General features: G+C 41.8%; 1 protein-coding gene across 1 annotated transcript; it reads right to left on the reverse strand.

The window, feature by feature from the left end:
* Position 1: 1 nt before the first annotated feature.
* LOC148093060 (uncharacterized) lies at positions 2-17,404 on the reverse strand. Its single transcript, XM_087817444.1, has 2 exons — positions 17,154-17,404; positions 2-144 (listed from the first exon to the last, which is right to left on the reverse strand). Exon 2 carries the CDS (start codon positions 119-121, stop codon positions 2-4), a length of 120 nt encoding a protein of 39 aa, XP_087673570.1. The 5' UTR covers positions 122-144; positions 17,154-17,404.
* Positions 17,405-19,219: the final 1,815 nt, after the last annotated feature.

Here is a 19,219-nt window from a genome sequence, read left to right on the forward strand (position 1 = left end):
CTCAGGGCCGAGGTGGTTCAGTCCTGCAGCGGCGGCAGGCCTCCCCGGAGTGTAACCAGATTTTCCTGTGGCAGCACCAGCACAAGGTAGTCAACAGAACGTGACTATCTCCCAAATACATATTTTCAAAGATCAGTCTTCTGCCTGTAGAGAAAAATCAGGGATCAGGATAAGTGTTAATGCATATTTTGAGTTTGTGTATTTTTATAGTCTAAATTGAGAATTAGTAGACTATACCCGCCCCCACCCCACAGGCCACCTGTTCTTCTAAATAAAGTTTTATTGGAACACAGTCCTGCCCACTCACTTGCATACTGTCTATGGCTGTTTTCACCCTACAACAGCAGAACTGAGTAATAGTGACAAAGACTGAATGACCTACAAAGCCGAGATTATTTATTTTCTGACCCTTTACAGAAAAAGTTTGTCAAGCTCTGATCTAAATAATTCTCTTTTACAATTTTTTATAAAACGAGAGATGCCATTCTTGGAAAATGAATTTGTCACTAACTGAGAAATGAATCTATTGCAATTCACTGCTTTTTTGTTGACTAACCACTGTGGGCAAACCAGGCATGATAACTATGGTTGATGAAAATTGCCGAGCACAGGCTAAATATACTGTGTTCTGTAATTCTGCTACAATTAACAATGCAAACATATAAAAGCCAAGAAATGCTAAAATCAAAGTTCTCCTCATAGAGAACTTACATTTGTTCCATGATCCATTTGTGGCTAGACAACAACAGTACTATTTTTACTACTAGACATTCAGGAGCTAAACAAAGAGCTAGTAATTTTTTAAGGACTACATGCAGGCTGTGCCCCTTTTAACATCATTCAGGTTTTTCATTAAAAAATTTTTTTTCAGTTGTGTTTTTTTAATGTCATTGATTCTTGTACTTATAAAACTGAGTCATTCAGTCTGCCTATAATATAGAAAATGTAGTAATAACTTATGTGATTGCAATGCCTTTACATAAACATTAATGTAAACACATAGATAACATTAAAGACATTTTTAAAATATAGCTATTAAACTAATTATCTAAAGAATCAATAAATCAGAAAATATTGATTAGAAGTATGTGACATCCTGCATCTAAATCCAAATCCCATCTGCAGCTCCTTTTTCCAAAAGAATTCTTTCTAATCAATAAATGTAGAAGGAAAGAGGGAAATAAGAAATTAACTCTTAAGCAACCATCACAGTAAAATCTGTTACAGACAAGATTCTCTGATGCATGCCAATATTAATGGGTAACAGTGTGAAGAGAAACAGGATTATCTTCATAGTTTCAAAGCATCTCTAAGATATTTATTAATGTCAAAGAAAAAGATGGTAACTCTACAGGGGAAAATCAAGCAGAAACCTCCTTACCCAAGTGATCAAGTTCAACATCACCATTAATAAGACATATGACATCGTGTGCCCTAGACACGATGCTCTGAGAAGAGCGCAACATCACAACATCACAGCGGTATTCTTGTGAAAAATGCAGAACCTCAATCTCTCCATGAGAAAACATAAGACAAACCCAAAATGAGAGACATTCCACAAAAGACTGACTAATACTCTTCAAAACTGTCAAGATCACAAAGGCAAGGACAGACTGAGGAACTGTCACAGATGGGAGGCAATTAAGGAGACATGACAAGTAAACGTAATGTGAGGTCCTGGATAGGATCCTGGAACAGAAAAAAGACATCAGTGGAAAAGTTGGTGAAATTTGAATGAGGTCTGTGGCTGAGTTAGCAGCACTGTGCCAAAGCTACCTTCCTGGTTTTGACCACTGTTCTATGGTTATAGAAGATGTTACTATTAGGGGAAGCTGGGTGAAGGATTTCTAAGAACTCTCTGTCCTATTTTTGCAGTTTTACTGGGAGTATGAAATTAGTTCAAAATTAAAAATTAAAAAGTAAATTCAGTCCACATTCTTGCAAAATGTGTGTGACCTTGAGAAACCTTAAGAAATGTAAAGGTTATGCCTAATTTCACCATACTCTACCATTTAATTGGAAGAGGCCAATCCCCCAACCCAAACTCATTCCCCTTCCCCCTAGAACCATTAAGGCCCTTGGCTGAGGGGCATTTTCCTTTCTTTGGAAGCTCTTTGGGATTAGGCTCCTACAGCAGCTCTTTACAAAGACATATTCCATTGTTGATAAATAAGTATTTATAAAGCAACTCCTGTGCGACAGACCCAATGTTAACATCTGGGGATAAAAAGACCAATAAAATACCATTCCTTTTTTCAAAGCTCTTAGAGTCTCACAGCAGAGGACAAGGGTGACTGGGGTAGGGGGTGGACATGTACTCATGCATATGCGCTGATATTTCAAGTACACCCAGGGTCCCAGATGGGGGAGGAAATGAGGAGAAAGGCCGCCGGCTTCCATCTGGGTCAGGAAGGCAGCAAGAAAAGTCTTCATAACAGACTGAGCAGTGAAAGGAAAAGAAAAGTAGGCGTTGCATAAGGTGCGCTCCAAGGAGCAGAAACGGACACAGGGGAGTGAACCTGGGGTGGAGGGAAAGGCGAGGAGCTCCCAACTGGAAGGACACAACCCTAGTTTTGTTTGCGGAGGGCCTCAGATGCCATTTTGAAAAGCACAGACTTTGGAGGAAAAGAAAACACCTATAAAGGCCAATATTGGGTTAATGGAAACAACTGGAATACGGATAGTAGATTAAAGCACCACATCTGTAATAAACTTACTGAAGTGGATGCCCGTCCTGTGGTTCTGTAAGATAATATTCTTAGTACTTGAGAATACGCCCTGAAGGATTTATAAGTAAAGGTCCATGATGCATGTAGTTTATTCTCAAGTGGGTAGAACAAAAATTGTGTGCGTGTGTGTGTGTGTGTGAAAGAGAGAGAGAGAGAACACAAGCACACAAATGGGGTAAAATGTTAGCATCAGGTAAATCTGGGTAAAGGTACATAGGTATTTTTTGTACTATTTTTGTAACTTTCCTGCATGTTTGAAATTATCCTAGGTTAAAAGTTGAAAAAATTATCCTCAAAATGTAGAGGAATGGAATCTTTAAAAAACACACATATATGTCTTAAACATTTTATTTCAGCTTGAAACATACAGATGCAGATTTACTTAATAAAACCTTGTATTAGGCTGTTCGTAAGACAGAACACTATCATACACTATGGCTCGTTCACTTGATGATGAAGGCTGTGTCTGTCTGGGACGCAAGCTGTCTCCACATAACACAAAGAGCATTTGGGCCACAGCATAAGCGTTTGGGGCTCTGTGTTTGTTTTCTTCTGTTTCCTATTTATCTCCATCTGTTTTTGATCTGACAATATGATTTCTGCATCATTCATAATTTCATTTTCCAACAAATTGAAATTCCCAAACCATTGTTATATGTCATCTTCCAAAAATAAAAATAAAAATCACTGGAACCTTGATTTGTCAAAAACCAGCTAACTAATAAATTTGCATTCTATAATCCAATTAATTAGAATATTTTTTAAATGTCCAACCAAAACTTGCCTGTTGTAATGTAAGCTAATTTCTTCATGCTTACTTGTGTGTGTGGATATAAAGAATATATCTCACAAAAAATATGTATATCATGAAATGAGTACTCAAATGTGTGTCCCTCGGCCTTTTCTTGCTTTAATTACACAACCTTTCCTCATGGGACCTGTTTTCCATTACTTTAATTATCTTTGGCATTCATCTCTGAATCCTCACATCTCTTTGATGAACTGTGGTGACCAAAACTTAATGACTATCTATGTACCAGTAGCATATGGGCTCTTGCCCACTTTTTTTCCCCAATGGCATTATACTAATGAATCACATCTATTAATTATTAATCATAGGTGCCTTTCTTTGGTAATTAATGTCCTTCTACTTCCTCAACCACTTAAATTGTATAATTGGGACAATGCTTTCCCTAGATGATCACTGAGAAAACTACTTGTGAAAGCATAAGAACTTTACTGAAATCAAGATAAAGTGGGTCATTCGGTCAATGCACAGTTCCCTAACAATTCTTTCCTGTTACAGTTTTTCATATTATTAGAGACCAAAACTCAATTACTCTGGCAAGACGTGACTCTCAGCACATGGTAGTTGCTTTTTAATCTTGTTATCTCAGCTAATTGAATAATGATTGTACAATGGATCAGACTAGTGTCTCTCCAGGCTGAGATGCTAAGCATTATGCAAGGCTTTGGGGGCACATTATGGATAAGATAAGGGTCCTTCCTTTACTTAACTCACAATTGGCACGTATGTGAAAAATGTAGAAAGTACTATGAGGACATGGTAGAGAGGCTACCAACTCTTGGGAGAAGGGGGGGTCTGACAACACTTCAGAGAAGTGAGAGGACTGAGGTACAGAAGAATGAATCAAGTTTCATTATACACAAGAGGGAAAGAAAGGAATTAGATGAAGGAAACTGTGTGTAAAAGGTTGGCAGGTAGACTGCGTGGTATGTTCACAAGAGGGAAAAACCTAGTAGTTTGTTCCCTGGCTGAACATTAGAATCTCCTGGGGAACTTTATTTTATTTTATTATTTTATTTTTATTTTTTTATTTTATTTATTTTATTTTAAAATATATCTTTATTGATTTCAGAGAGAGGAAGGGAAAGGGAGAGAGAGAGATTGAAACATCAATGATGAGAGAGTCACTGATTGGCTGCCTCCTGCACGCCCCCGACTGGGGATGGAGCCCACAACCTGGGCATGTGCCCTGACCAGGAATCAAACCTCAATCTCCTGGATCCTAGGTCGATGCTCAACCGCTGAGCCACTGCCGGCCGGGTTCCTGGGGAACTTTTAACAAATACTGATGCCCAGGCTTCACCTCTAAGAGTTAGGTCAGGGTGGCCTAAAACTAATACAAAATAATATTGAATGTAAACTGTAATTGAAAAATAAAATTAATTTTAAAAGAGTTAGGTCAGGGTGGGAATGAGTTTCAGTAGTCTGGAAAGCTCTCCAGCTGATTCTAATGTGCAACCAGGGTTGTACAGTACAGGGCCAGGGCAAAAAACCCACAGAGAACAGTAAGGAAATGGCAAGAAATGGTCAGAAACTTAAAGGGGGGGCCCAGCTGTGAAGGGGTATGTATATGTCATGCAGGAGTTTGGTCTTTAATCTGCAGAGGGAAGCTCTCCAGGGTTTTTAGGCAGGGAGATGACATGAGGAAGATCCCTCTGGAGACCAAACAGATGTTACAATAGGGAGACTAGAGGCAGAGAGACTAGTTAGGTAGAAACTGAAATAGTCCAGGTGAAATATGTCCAAGGCCTGAACATAGAAATCTTAGAAATAGAAGGAGACACAGGTTTGCAACAGAAAATGTTGGGGGTTGTATTACTTGGACAGTGTGCAAAGGCAATGCGTTCTGTTTCCTAAGGCGTTGAATTTGAGGTCTGCATAAAAACCTCTCACTGGAGATGCTCAGTAGGCAGCTAGAAGTACTTTCAAGTTTGTCCTATTTTGTTTCCAAACACAGTGAGTTATTGGACTTTTTATTAGAGCATTGCATTCAGAAAAGGCTAATACACTGCACAGCTCTGGGGACTCCGTTCACACTACATGAATATGCCCACTGGAGTGTAACAGCACGGTGGCTGCGGCTCTAGAACAAGGGCCAGGACAGGTTCACCATATGCCTGAGTTACTGTTCAACTCTGGATGACAACCTTCAAGAGAGATATTAAAGAACACAATGAGGGGTCTAGATGAATGCACAGGAAAAGCAGGAAGGAACACAAGGATATAAGAAGTAAAGGAGACTTAGGAAGCCACAGTAATTGTTTCAAGTGTACAAAGAGGTGTCAGAGAGAAAGATGAGTCACACTATGTGGGGATCCAGAGAGCAGAACTATGACCACAGTTTGAGCTTTCTCTTCTCTACTCCAGTGAATTATCTCTACCCTAAATGAATGAAGTGGTATTATGCAAATTAGCATTAGACAAGAAGTTTCATTCTACCCACAGTCAATTCTGAGCAGGAAGTGGTTAAAAATATCTGAGATCAGTGGTGTTCAGTTGTTCATCATTTTTGTGGTGACCTGAATGTGATGACTCACGTCATGATCTGAAAGTGAAGAACAAAAACTCCCTGCTGCTGTAGGAAAACAAGAGTGACGGACAATGCACTGGAAAAAAGAAGGAGATGGGGCAATATTGCGTAGATGCTCATCTACTCAATAGCACTGCTCCTCTTCTTGCTCAGTTTATAGAATGCTGATTTTATTCAGGATTCAATCTAATGAGGGATGGCAGCCATCTACTACAATCCTGGGGGATGAACACCTACTATAGTCTAAGCCAAGCAAAGCAATTCCATGTCTACTAAAAATTGTCTAGGAGTGATGCTGTGGCTCTGACTTATGAGATGGAAAGGAAAGTGAGCTGATGAGGGAAGAGAAAAGCTTCTGAGGAGGAATCTATTCCCTGATAAAGACAATTGACAGGGGTTGCCCTGTGTTTCTGCCTTAAACACGACTATATAAAACTGTGATATATAGGACTCAGGCAGCTTTCTGGTCACTATAAGAAGTGAACTCTAAAGATGAGAATCTTCTCTGCTGATGATGGACAAAAGAAAGAAAGGGAAAGGGAAAGGGAAAGGGAAAGGGAAAGGGAAAGGGAAAGGGAAAGGGAAAGGGAAAGGGAAAGGGAAAGGGAAAGGGAAAGGGAAAGGGAAAGGGAAAGGGAAAGGGAAAGGGAAAGGGAAAGGGAAAGGGTAAGGGGAAGGGAAGGGGAAGGGAAGGGGAAGAAGAGAAAGGGGAAGAGGAGGGGAAAGGGAGAGGGGGAGGGAGGAGGGGGACCGAGATGTTGAATGGTTGATGATATCACTGAGCTGCCGCATAATCCCTGAAAATACCTGCCTTAGATTTCTTGTTATACAACCTAACTAAAGGTCTTTGTTGAAGCCACTGTCAGATATTCCATTAAGCATTCCTGATATAGTAGGCTAAGGCTACACTGACTTAAGAGACAAAATTCTACAGGGGATGTGACAGAGATAGATTGATCAATCAATAGTTCAATCCTCTGTAGTTAGCATGGTTTTAAAAGCTGAAAAAGGTTAGCATAGCTGGAGACAACTTAGAAGAAGTAATTCTTTATTAGCCTAAGGTTCAATTTTCCATCCACCATTATCTGCTTCTATTCTGGAAGAACACACGACTACAAATCTACTGTGGTGCAACAAGAAGGAGTGTCCAAAAGTGGCCCTGGGTACCACTAAGGATTGCCTGGATAACTAGCCAGCTGGGAAAGGGACTCTTTTCCCCAGAGTTTATCAAAACCCAGCTTCTTGGGTCTTGAAGGTCCCCACATTGCTAGGTAGATGGCTTTACCAGACAACTACTCTCTATACCTGACACTTAAACCCAGACTCTGCTAATCATCTATTTATACTCACACTGCCTGTTCAACTGAGTGCCATAGTCCAGCACTACTCTTCACGAAGATGGTGGGAAACTAGGACATCCATGTCTCTCTTTCTCATTCTCTTGATTTGAAAGTTTCCCCCAAAGAACCTATTCCTTAACTCATACTGTGTGGATTTTCTCCTAGTTCTGTGACATGGCAGGTGGCAATCAGGAAGGGATCCCACCTTGTACAATAAATGGGGTCCAACATGGGGCTCACTTTGTATGTCACTGATAGTGAAACTTACCACATGTGGCAACAGAGCTTAAGTTAAAGGCGACCAAGGAAATCAGAGAACCTTCCAAAGACTTTCATGCAATAATCTGAATTAAGGCAGCAGTGGTTTTCATTTATTCAAAATTGAATGTTTTAGGAATGAAATCAGAAATCTACACTTACCCAACGAACAACATAATTCCTTTTTGAAATATAGAGAAATTTCTCTACAGTTTTGCACAATGGACAAGACTTCACAATTGTGGCTGAAATCTCTGAATGTAATATTTAGCATATGGAGATTTACACTGTGTGGACCATAGCTTGCAAACTGGCAGCCTAAGGCCTGAATTTAGAAGTATGTTCTGAATCTATATTTAAAAACAGGAACTTTCATATAGAAATCTAGATGTGGGTCTTCTCTTAAAAAACTGAATGACTAACAACATGGGATCCTAGCCTTACATGCTAATAAAAAGCTAAAAAAGGGTAGTCACCATCTCCTTAGACTGAGCATGGACTCTTCAGCTCATCACAGTCCCATCCTCCCTGTTATCCCTGAAATGGCTTCCTTGTCAGTTCCTTTATTTTTTTTTTAGTCACCATGCATTTTTGCACCTTCACAGCCACTTGTTTTATCAGAAGAAAAATATTTCTCTGTTCCTATGCTGCTATTAAAAGTGACAAACTAAAAGACAACCTGAAAAAAATCTCATGTTTGAAGAAAAATTGTTCTTTATTTAAAAGTGAAGAGCAATTCCTTACTGCTTAACAAGCACATAGCCAGCTTCCTTGAGTCTTTTACATTTCCTCCTCTGGCCCTACAGCATCTGAATTCATAGCTCCTGGTATAGACAGTCACCACTGCCTGAGAAATGAATGGAATGTAGCAGCCCATCCATTAACTTAGGAATTAGTTGACATGCTAAAGGGCAGTCCTAGATACTTCTCCGACTCCAAGAATTAAGATAAATAAATCACTCACTATAACTAATCCACACTTACCTTCCTAACATATCAAATAAGCCAAAAAGGTACTACTAATAATTGTAGTACTTACTATCTGTACAGTACTATTATAGTGCTTCACGCATATCAATCCATTCAATCCTTACACCTGTACCAGGTAGGTACTATTATTATTATCATCCCTATTTTACAGATAAGGAAACTGAGACATAAGCAACTTGTCTCTAGTACTATTAACATCATCCCCTCATTTTATAGATAAGGAAACTGAGACACAAATTACTTGTCCAAGGTTAGTGGAGTTGAGACAGGAACCCAGACTGATTGCACCAAACTCAAGGGAAAGGTTGCAAAAGATCCAAAGATCATAAAATCTTTAGAGGATCTGAGAATAAGAGGAATTAGAGGAAGTACTTTGTAGCTCAAAGTCCAAATATGGAAACCAGTGATGTGGCCATGCTCTGGTTGGCCTCATTCTACAAACAAACATCAGTAAACCCAGCAGGGACCTCGACAGCAACAGAGGCAAAGTGAATGCAGACAAAGAGGAGCTGGGTCCCAGTTTCCAGTTGGCACAGACCCCCTCTGACTCAGAGTGTCTCCTGGTCCTCAGGTTTACTTTCTGTGAAATGAGGACATTGCACTTGATGTAGTTAAATGGTTTCTTGCTCAAATGCTCTGTGATTCTGTGACTGTCAGGAATCAAGCTAGCATTTGTCTAAGGGAAAAAAACGGATCTCTGGCCCTAGCTGGGTAGCTCAGTTGGCTGGAGTGTAATCCTGACATGCCAAGGTTGCAGGTTAGGTTCAACCCCTAGTCAGGGCACATACAAGGGTCAGCCAACGAATGCACAGTTAAGTGGAACAGAAGGTTGATTTCTCTCTCTCTCTCTCTCATCAATAAAAAAAAATGAATCACTGTTTCCACTTTTCCTGTCACATACACAAAAGCTAGCAAAGAAAAGATAGTGCCCCAGAGGGACCCTGTATACTACATGACATTTCTCTTTCAGAGACGGAACAAGCACCTCCTGCCAGAGCTGGGCCCCAAAGTTCAGAACTTACAACAATCACCTCTTCAAAACCTCCCGCCCCAACCTACAGTGACATAGCCATAGCAAATGGCTTTCTCAAGTCCCTGTCTCCACCTCACAGTCCCCATACCTTCTCCAGTGGTCAGTGACATGCAGCCCTGCCCTCTGCATCAGCCAGGTCACTCGCCATGCTTCACCTCTGTGTTCCCACACCTCACACTCCGCTTGCACACAGCAGTTACTCAAAGATTGTCTGAATGGTCAAAATCTGAATTTTAGTCTTTGCTATTTATTTTCTGTACCACCCTCGATAAGTTATCTCAAAACTCTCAGTGCTTCTATTTCTTCATGTGCAAGGTAATAATCAATTGTTTGACCTGACCACAAATGTTCGTGGAAGAACAGTAAATACTACAGAAAAACTAAGACAGGCAGGCTGCCTGGGCCCTTCCACCACGATGCTGGAATTACTGAGTCTCAGACAATCACAGAAAGGGCCCCTCACTGTAGCCAGATCAGGTTTTTGGTCTTTGGGTAAGTCTGTACCTAAGTGACAAAGTAATACAACTTTATCTCACTTTCAAAGAGTTCCAGACACTCTCTGAAATACATGTGATGGTTTTCCTGGCTAGGTGACATTGGGGAAAACCTTCCTGGGATAGGTCCCAATTCCCTCCCCTCGGCTGCAATCCTCAGTGGAGGCAAAGAACATCTGCTCATGGTGAGCAGCTCACACAGATGCCCTGCTCATTCACAGCCTGGACACCAGAGACTGGGCACAGGGAAATGGTAGTCATTCTTTATTTTGTAATCCTGATAGTCACTGAACAAATGCCACAATTACGCATTTGTTAAGACAGGAGACAGAAAATTGCATGCAAATGTGGGCTTCTCGGAGAGCTGTGGCTTACCAGCCGGCTGATCCCACTCAGACCATGAGGAGTCTGCCTCCCTTAGCCTTCACTGTTTCACACTGAAAAGATTCCACTGCTTTCATCTGTCCTCACAGGAAAACTGGATCATGTGCAAAGTCCTTCAATGGCCCTTCTCGTGGCACCATAACTGGCATGTAATTAATTACACAGCAGATTCTAGGTTCGTGTGTCATAACTTTACAACAGGAAATTAATACTGTTAATTTCTTTTTAAAAGGTACTAGAAATAGTACATGTGCTCATATTTTTCTCTCTGGAGCCCAATTCTTCTGCCTATATACAGTTTAGCTGAAACATCTTTAAGTATTTTGCCTCTTAGACAAGTGCTTTTTTTCTACATTGGGGACAACAGTTACAAGGCCAAAGAGCCTTCTTTATGAGGAAGTCGCTCTGCCTTTACCTTGACAAAGGAGTGCATTAAAGGTGCTTCCAGCTACAGCAACTGGTGAGCCGGGAGGAGGAAATCAGTTCTCTGGCATGCCTCCTCCATGCCCAGAAAGGGCTCCACACCTTACCTCCCTCCCCTCCACCAACCCCAGCTTCTGAGAAAAGGACTCCCCATGCACCAGGGCCCTTCGTCCCCTGAGAAGGGCCCACAACTTCCCATCACTTCTGCAATACCAAAGGCTGCTCGTGCCCAAACCTGAGAAAAAGAGTCTTCAATCACTGCAGATTATTTCTAAACTAGGGCCCATCATTCTATGTGGCCTTTGTGGAGTGTAAAGAACTGAAAGGAGAGCAAAATGTTAAGGAGCTGGAAGAATACCTTTACCCTGGCTTGCATGAAACTGGGATGACAGTCCTTGTGCTTAATGAGGGCTGTGGAGGGTGGGCAAGACAGGGTGTGGTGAAGATGGAGTGAATGAGAACATATCTAGAGGCTGGGGCAAAAGCAGGTTTACAGTTGTTTGTATGGAAAATAATACAATAATTAGTAAATAAACTGTGTTTCTCGTACTCACAGCTGTAAGCCTACTTTTGCCCCACCCTGTAATCAAGCACTATGCAAATATTACAGCACCTTTAACACAGGAACTGATCTCACTTTAATGTTAAATGATTCACTATCATGTTTAACAACAAACAAATCAATAAAATGTATCAAGGAAGTAAAGGCGTAATATAAAAAATAATATAGAGCAGGAGTCAGCAAATGTTTTCTGTGAAGGGCCAATAAATATTTTAGGCTTTGAGGGCTATGAGTCTCTGTCACAACTACTTAACTCTGCCGCTGTGGCACAAAAGCAGTCTGAGACAATACGGAAATAAATGGGACAGCTCTGTTTACAAAAATGGGCAGCACGCAGGAAATGCCTGCAGGGCACAGTGTGTGGACCCCTGGAAGAGAGGAAATCCTGTAAGTAAGCAGAAACACTTCAGCTGTCTCCATATAACCCTCATTCAGCCCTCGGTACAGGGTTACATGTATGAACTGTGTTTATCCCTAGAATAGAAGCAATGTGAGGGCAGAAATTTTATACTCACAACTGTATTCCCAGCACCTAGCTGTGTACCTGGCACACACCTGGCACAAATAAGTGCTCACAATATAGATTTGTTAAATGAATAAGTTAATGAATGAGCAACTTACAGGTTTGTAAAAGGTCTTTTTGCCCATAGGTGATTTTCCTGTGTCACCAACTGCACTCCGATTGCCATCTCACCCCCCTCACACCCTTCTTTGCAAAACTGGACAACTCTATGGGGACTAGGGCACAAAAATTATGAATCCTTCTAAAAACTTTTACACTAATTTAGGAAAACATGCTTTTTAACAGTTAAGATAACATGTAAGCCTGTATATCTTACTTTTTTCTGACTCAGTTTTGTCTGAATTAAATCAACCTTTAATAAATTCACTCTCAAAACAAAGGCAGTGTCCAAGACCACAAAAGCATTAACTGTTGTCTTTGGAGAACTACAAGTTCATGCAGATAGTAACTTTCCTGATACTGTCAAATATACAGTTGAATACATTACACCATAATACTTTATCTTTTTAGCTTCTGGGCCGTTATCTTCTATAGTAACCACGAGGGCAGTCACATGTTATCAGCACTTTATTACAGGTCATACAATACCTACAGAAAGGTAAAAAATGACTCATTGATCTTTCCACAAAAATATGCGGCTCTCAAGCTCTCAGCCATCACTATACTTTTACCCAGTAGCTACTGAGAGCCCCCAGTGTGGCGGAAGAGCCACCAAGTGATATGTGAGGCACTATTGTGGCCCTTCCATTTTAAAAAACTGAGTTAAGAAGACAAAGTTAATATCTAGAAAAAATTTAAAAGTAAGATAATATATAACGATGCTAATTAGTATAGATAGAAAGCTGAGTTCACTAGGATCTAAGTTCAACATGGGCACAGCACAATGCTGAAGAAACTTCAGACTATAAATTAGATTTTTTCCTGCAAGGGACCTTAACAATCATCCAGCACCCTCACTTTACATCAGATGAGATCCAGAGACCCAACTAATAGGAATAAAATCATTGTTAGCTTCAGAGTAGCACATTTTTTTGTGTGAATAAAAAATGTTTATCTTTAAATTTTTTTTTCTTAACCTTCACCAAGAATATGTTTTTTCTGATCTTCAGAGAGAGAGGAAGGGGGAGAGAGAGAGAAACATCGATGTGAGAGAGAAAAATTAATTGGTTGCCTCTCGACTAGGGATCGAACCTGCAACCTAGGTATGTGTCCTGACCAGGAATCAAACCTGCAAGCTTTTTGGCGTACAGGACAACGCTCCAACCAACTCAGTCACCTGGCCAGGGCAAGAAATGTTTTAATAATCTATTAAAGATATATCAAATGCTCCTCACTTGCCCTTATGTAAAAAGTGTATGAATGTATTGCAAATTCTGAACCACATATAAAAAAGGGGTAGATCTCCAAAGCTGTGCTTTCTTCAAACTCTGAGACAACAGCACAAGTGAGCGCACATAGGATTTGATTCCAGCTGCACCGGCAAGTCTGACCACCAGCACGCTTTCTAGGAAGGTTTCGACTTTCAAAGCACAATGCATAGGGTATTAGCTCAGTGAGCAAGGATGCTTCAGTTTCCTTGGAAGGAAATCAGGAAGGGAAGCTTTCTGCCTGGATTGAGCACCTTTCCAGGATCTGTTAAGTGGTAATGGCTTCTACCATCGGACAGCACCTCACTAGGCACAGAGATTGAGTGTGAATGCCCATATCGACCTTCCTCCCCATCTCAGAGGAACCCGAGCTGCTGCTTTAACTTCCTCTTTGGCCGCAAGTAAAGGCATCTGATTCCTTCCTGCTGCAACATTTTCTTAGCATTTTAATGTCATTTGCCCCAGAAAATGATTTGCTTCACTGAATTATTTTTATGGGGTAATTTTCTAGAACACGTGTGTATTGATAGGGAAGTTATTTAAAACTGTGTTTCAAAGGGTAAGCAAAGCCACAACCTAGGACAAGGTTACCCGGTCACCTCCAAGCAATATGTGTGTAAGTTGTCCGCACGCACCTCTGTTTGCACAATCTTCCAGCCAAGCACATCGGCCACAAACACTGGGGCCCACAGACAGGAGATTTCTGACCTCTAGTCAGAGGCCCTTCTCAGAATGCCATGTCTGTCAGGCTGCTGATGAGAGAATCTACAATTAAGAGAGACACTATTCACAGGCTGGCGGGTCAACATATACAGAAGGGTCACTGTATTCAGAAATCTGCCACAAAAATGCTAGGCAAGTAGTCCTGCCATAAACACACACACTCATACATACCTCACAAGCAGAAAAATAGAAGGGTGAGCAAGGTAAAACTCTAACTCACACGGTCCTGCGAAATGAAATAGAGGAGCTTGCCTCAAGAGAAGCAGTTAAAAAAAAAAAACTTAAAAGGCACTAGTGTTCCTGGCAAGGTTCAGACGGAAAAACAGCAACAGATCCCAGAAGCAGAGCTCTAGCCAGGAATAACCTAAGCCCAAGCCATTTTAAGTAAGGGCAGGATAACACTCACTAAGCTTCACTGAATGGCTCCCATGCTCTGGGCCTCCAGGCGGAGCCATGCCTTGTGGTCTACTACAAGTCAATCAACAAACATCAACCAAATATTTGCAACATGTTTAGGTCTCTGCGAGTCATTGTGGTGGGGGGAGGGGTTGAGCAGATTTTTGTCAGGCTTATGCCAGGCACTAATTAGGCACCAGACCATCTTCACAATGAAATCAGCAGGGGGAAGCATTTCCCCTAGTTTACATGTGAGAGGACTAATGCTGGGTGAATCTCACAAGGCCACATGAGTAATAAGTGAAGCCAGTCCCTGACCTCAATTCTGCTTGACTCTAAAGCCCACAAAGCCACATTACCATGCATAAAATATGGCTCCTGCCCTAACGAGGCTTAAAATAGCCTAAACCAATTAGAGATCAATACAGCCAGTACAAGGAAAGGCTAAAAAACAAGTATCTTAAGGCTTTAAAGAAAGAGGAGAGAAATGAATAGTTAAAAAAGACATTATGAAAAAAGTAGGACTAAGGCTCCTCCACAGAAGATGGGTAAGATTTAAGATTTGCACAGCAGAGTGGAGAGAAGGGGGGGAGTTTCTAGGGAGAGCCTGGCCCCTTTTAGCAGGATAGCAAGAAAACCAAACCCCATAAAGCACAAAGATGTATGCTAAACTGAAAATAAGATTTAGATAGAAGAGATGAGGCCTGCTTATAAAAGGCCTTGTAAAATCAGTCAAATCATTTTAGAGAATGGAGAGGAACTGCAGGTGGCAAGTCAAGGAGTGGCATAAAGAAGTGATAGTTTAAAAGTTTAAAAAGTTTAGACTAACAAGGAATGCTGAATATTCCAGAAAGAGGCGCATCTCATTCATTCATTCATTCATTCATTCAGCAAACATTTACTGAGGACTTACTGAGAGCCAGGCTTGGGAGGCTAGCTAAGAGGCTGCTTGTCTGCAAGAGAGGAAAGGTGGGGTTCTGGATTAAAATATAGAGGGAGGGATCTATACACATCATGTTTCTAAGGTCTTGATGACTCATTGATATCAGGATGGAAGGAAATGAAGGAAAAGATAATTACAGATAAGTCCAAAGGTTCAATTGCAACATGATTTCCACCTCTACTAGGAACCTCAAAAAGCAATGAGAATAAAACAAACAACGGGGTTTGATGACGCTGAACAGTCAGCAAATAACCCCTCCCAAAAGGCTCGTTCTTTATCCTGGTAGCTAATTTACATATAGTCTGTAGGTAGGAAACTTCACCGAGAAAAAACATTTCTTTGGGACTAAAAATGCCCAGTTCCCTAGACAAGGAAGACAGACCTCTGCCTACTCAGACAGGCTCCATCAACCCTCCAACATATCCCTCCATCATCTAAAACTAAACCAATCTCCTTTAGAAACCTGACTACCCACTCCTGCCCAACCACCAGTTTTAACTTTGGAGATGGGGAACAATGCAAAGTGGAAAGAGGGGAAATAAGAAGTGGGCAGGGTCACTGTAGAGGGCTAGCCCTTAGGGAGAGGATATCCTTTTACATAAAGAATCCCAGCACATCTCTCATTTCTACATCTACTTCTTAGTGTTTTACAATTAACTGGTCCTCAAATAAATAGGAAGGTCTTGAAGATTCTGTACCAAATCCTAGCGCTTTGTTCAGAAACTATTTCAAATGTGCATATTTATGCATACATTAACTCCTAGCACAGCTAGCATATGGTTGAGTCGCAAATTCTTCTTAATTATTTATGATGACTACACAAATGTAAAGCTCATTTTAATTTTCTATCCAGCAATAGTACAATTCACTATTGGGGCATATCCAGGAAGCCCACTCATTGGAAAATGTGAGAAATGAAAACTGTAGCTATTAAACTTCTATTGCTATAAAGAGTGGTCCAGGACAAAATAAAAAAAAACACAACTGCTAATACCTTAGAGAAATCTAGGCCTGCATGCAAAATTCAAGGTGGTATCTCAGCACAGTCAAGCTTTAGCAAAGGCGGATCTTTAGTTGAAGTGGAAATGAACAGTCTTTCCGCAGAAGGATGCATTAAACTACTTTCCTATTTAAAAGTAAAAGCCCTCAATGTCAAACTTTAAAAGGTGCCTTACAAAAGAAACTCTTGTTCTAGAAAACCCTTCAACACCCCTCTCATAACAGGTACTCACATTAGTAGAACAGAAATCAGAGCAGAAAGAAACCCAGTGAAAAATGGTTGCACATAAATGTGTAAGGATTCTTGCTCAGACCCCTTGCGGGACAGCCAAAGGCCTAGTCAGGAAAATTCCAGAGCAAGTCCTCCACATCCTACTAAAGGGGCTGCAAATCGGGCACGAATCTTTCCCCTCTGAAACACTAAAAGGTAAACACCCATCGAAATCTTCCACACTCCGAGGAATCGGGAGTTTTCATGCCTAGAGGGAGAGACCCACATGACCGCGCAGAGAAACTACAGCCCATTAACCTCTCCCTCCGGCTCCGATCACTCAAGGGGCCTCGGAACAGGGGTCCCCCCGGCAGCTCCAGCCCATCGCCCCGACTGACAGGTCGCCCTGCAGAAGCCCCTAAATCCCTGACCCCACTTACTGGCGCGGCGAACACAGGCGGGGGCCCGCCCCTGCGGTGAGCGCAGCTCCCCGGCGAGCGGGGCGCGGCAGCGGGCTCGGGGACCGAGAAGCGGGGCGATCCCCGCTAGGACGGGCCGAGGCGTCCGTGCCGGGACACCCGGGAGGTCCGGCGAGTCGCACGGGCCGCGCGGCGCATGGTGGAGCAGCAGGAACCCGGCCGCTCTCCAGCCTCCAGCAGGAAAACAAACAAAAGGCAGGGAGGCTTCGAGCGGGGACGACGGGCCGCTTTCCCTGGGAAAAGTTGCCCTGCAGCTCCCCTCGCTGGCCCTGCGCGTCCCTGCACCGCGCCCGGCGCCCGGGGCGCGGAGCCGCTGCGCTCCGGGCTGCAGCCGGGGCCGGGGCCGGCCCAGAGCCCAGCACGAACCCGCCTCAGCTCCAGACGCGCCCTTCCTGCAGCTCGGCTGCACCGCCTGTCAAGATGGAGAGACGGTGGCCGTGCATGCACGTTCTGAGAACATTTCATTCCAGGTAAGCATGGCGAAAACGTTTCTCCTGATTTAAAACAACAACAGGTAACTGAGGTTGCAAGACACTGCGAAGGAAATCAATGCCACTGAACTGTACACTCGAAATGGTTAAGATGGCAAATTATGTTATATATTGCCACAGTAAAAAATGTCTACAGGAAGGACTCAACTGATTGCCTGTTGGCATTCATCTGAACTGAAAGAATTTTTATATTAGCAACTTGAGTTTGAAAGACTGGATTGTTATCCAGGCGGGAAACAGACTAGGTATGCTCTACACGACAGTTGTCCTCTGTAACTAGTGACTAGACCGAAGTCTAACACTTAACATTTTTAAAACACATTCACTTGCATCTTAGATATTACCTTAAATTCTCCATATAAGGACTGGCTCTGAAGTGCTTTGGAAAAATGTATCACTTCAAGGTCCTCAATTTAAATTTACATAATTGGCCCTAGCCTGTTTGATCAGTGGTTAGAGCCTCCGCCAGAGGACTGAAGGGTCCCAGGTTCTATCTAGGCCAAGGGCAGCACCTCAGTTGCAGGCTCCATCCCGGGAGGCAACCAATCAATGTCTCTCTCTCTCTCTCTCTCTCTCTCTCTCTCTCTCTCTCCTTCAGAAAAAGCAATGGAAAAAATATCCTTCAGTGAAGATTAAAAAATAAATAAATAAGTTTACATAATTGCCCCAAGCCAAGTGGTTCTCAAACTTTAGTTGGTGGCATCAGAATCACCAGAATCATCTGAAGGGTTTGTTAAAACCAGATTTCTGGACCCTATCCCCAAAATTCTGGTACTGGTAAGGAGAACCACACTGCCCTAAGCAACACAACTATAATTCATAAAGCAGTAATCTTTTACACACTGGATCTTTCTCTGAGTTTAAATTCCCCAGCTCATCGCCATATCAGTTTTCTCTCATTATTTTTATTTTTGAATTCTAAGAACTGAAGGCAGGTTGTTTTTTCCTAAAGAGTCTGTACAAGAGGCCTGACTCTCTCTCTCCTCTTGCTCCCGTTGAAGAAACCAAGACACAAGACAATCAAGCTTTCTTAGACTTCCTGTCCTAAATGGAAAAGGGTCATCAAGCCATCTGGTAAATGTATAACATTTATCTACCTATACAACACACAAACCATATGGCAAATGAAAATTGAAAATCATTATCAATGAAATGACAGGGAAATAAGAGGGACCCTAACAAATTTTATGCTACTCCCATGAAAAATGATTTTTAAAGTATTTAAAATTTTAGTCAAATTCAATTGTCCAAACAAGTCTGCCTAGCAAATAGAGGGACTATCCTGGTCTACTTTAAAAAGGGTACACTAGGCTAGTAAATGACTTAGTAGTTCTAGCCTTGGGGAAAATTACAACCCTGTAAATATAATATGGTGTAATACTGAGGCAGGATAGTAGAAGCTAGGAAAATTCCTGGGCAAGTGGAATGGGGAAACTGAGACAAAATAAACAAGGCCAAAGAATCTGAACAAGTTACAACTAGCTAGTGACTCGCAAGACCTTATCTTCCCTAACCAAGGACACTCGAGAGCAAATG

This window comes from Miniopterus natalensis, chromosome 5 (assembly GCF_054644295.1).
Source record: "Miniopterus natalensis isolate mMinNat1 chromosome 5, mMinNat1.hap1, whole genome shotgun sequence".
NCBI lineage: Eukaryota > Metazoa > Chordata > Mammalia > Chiroptera > Miniopteridae > Miniopterus > Miniopterus natalensis.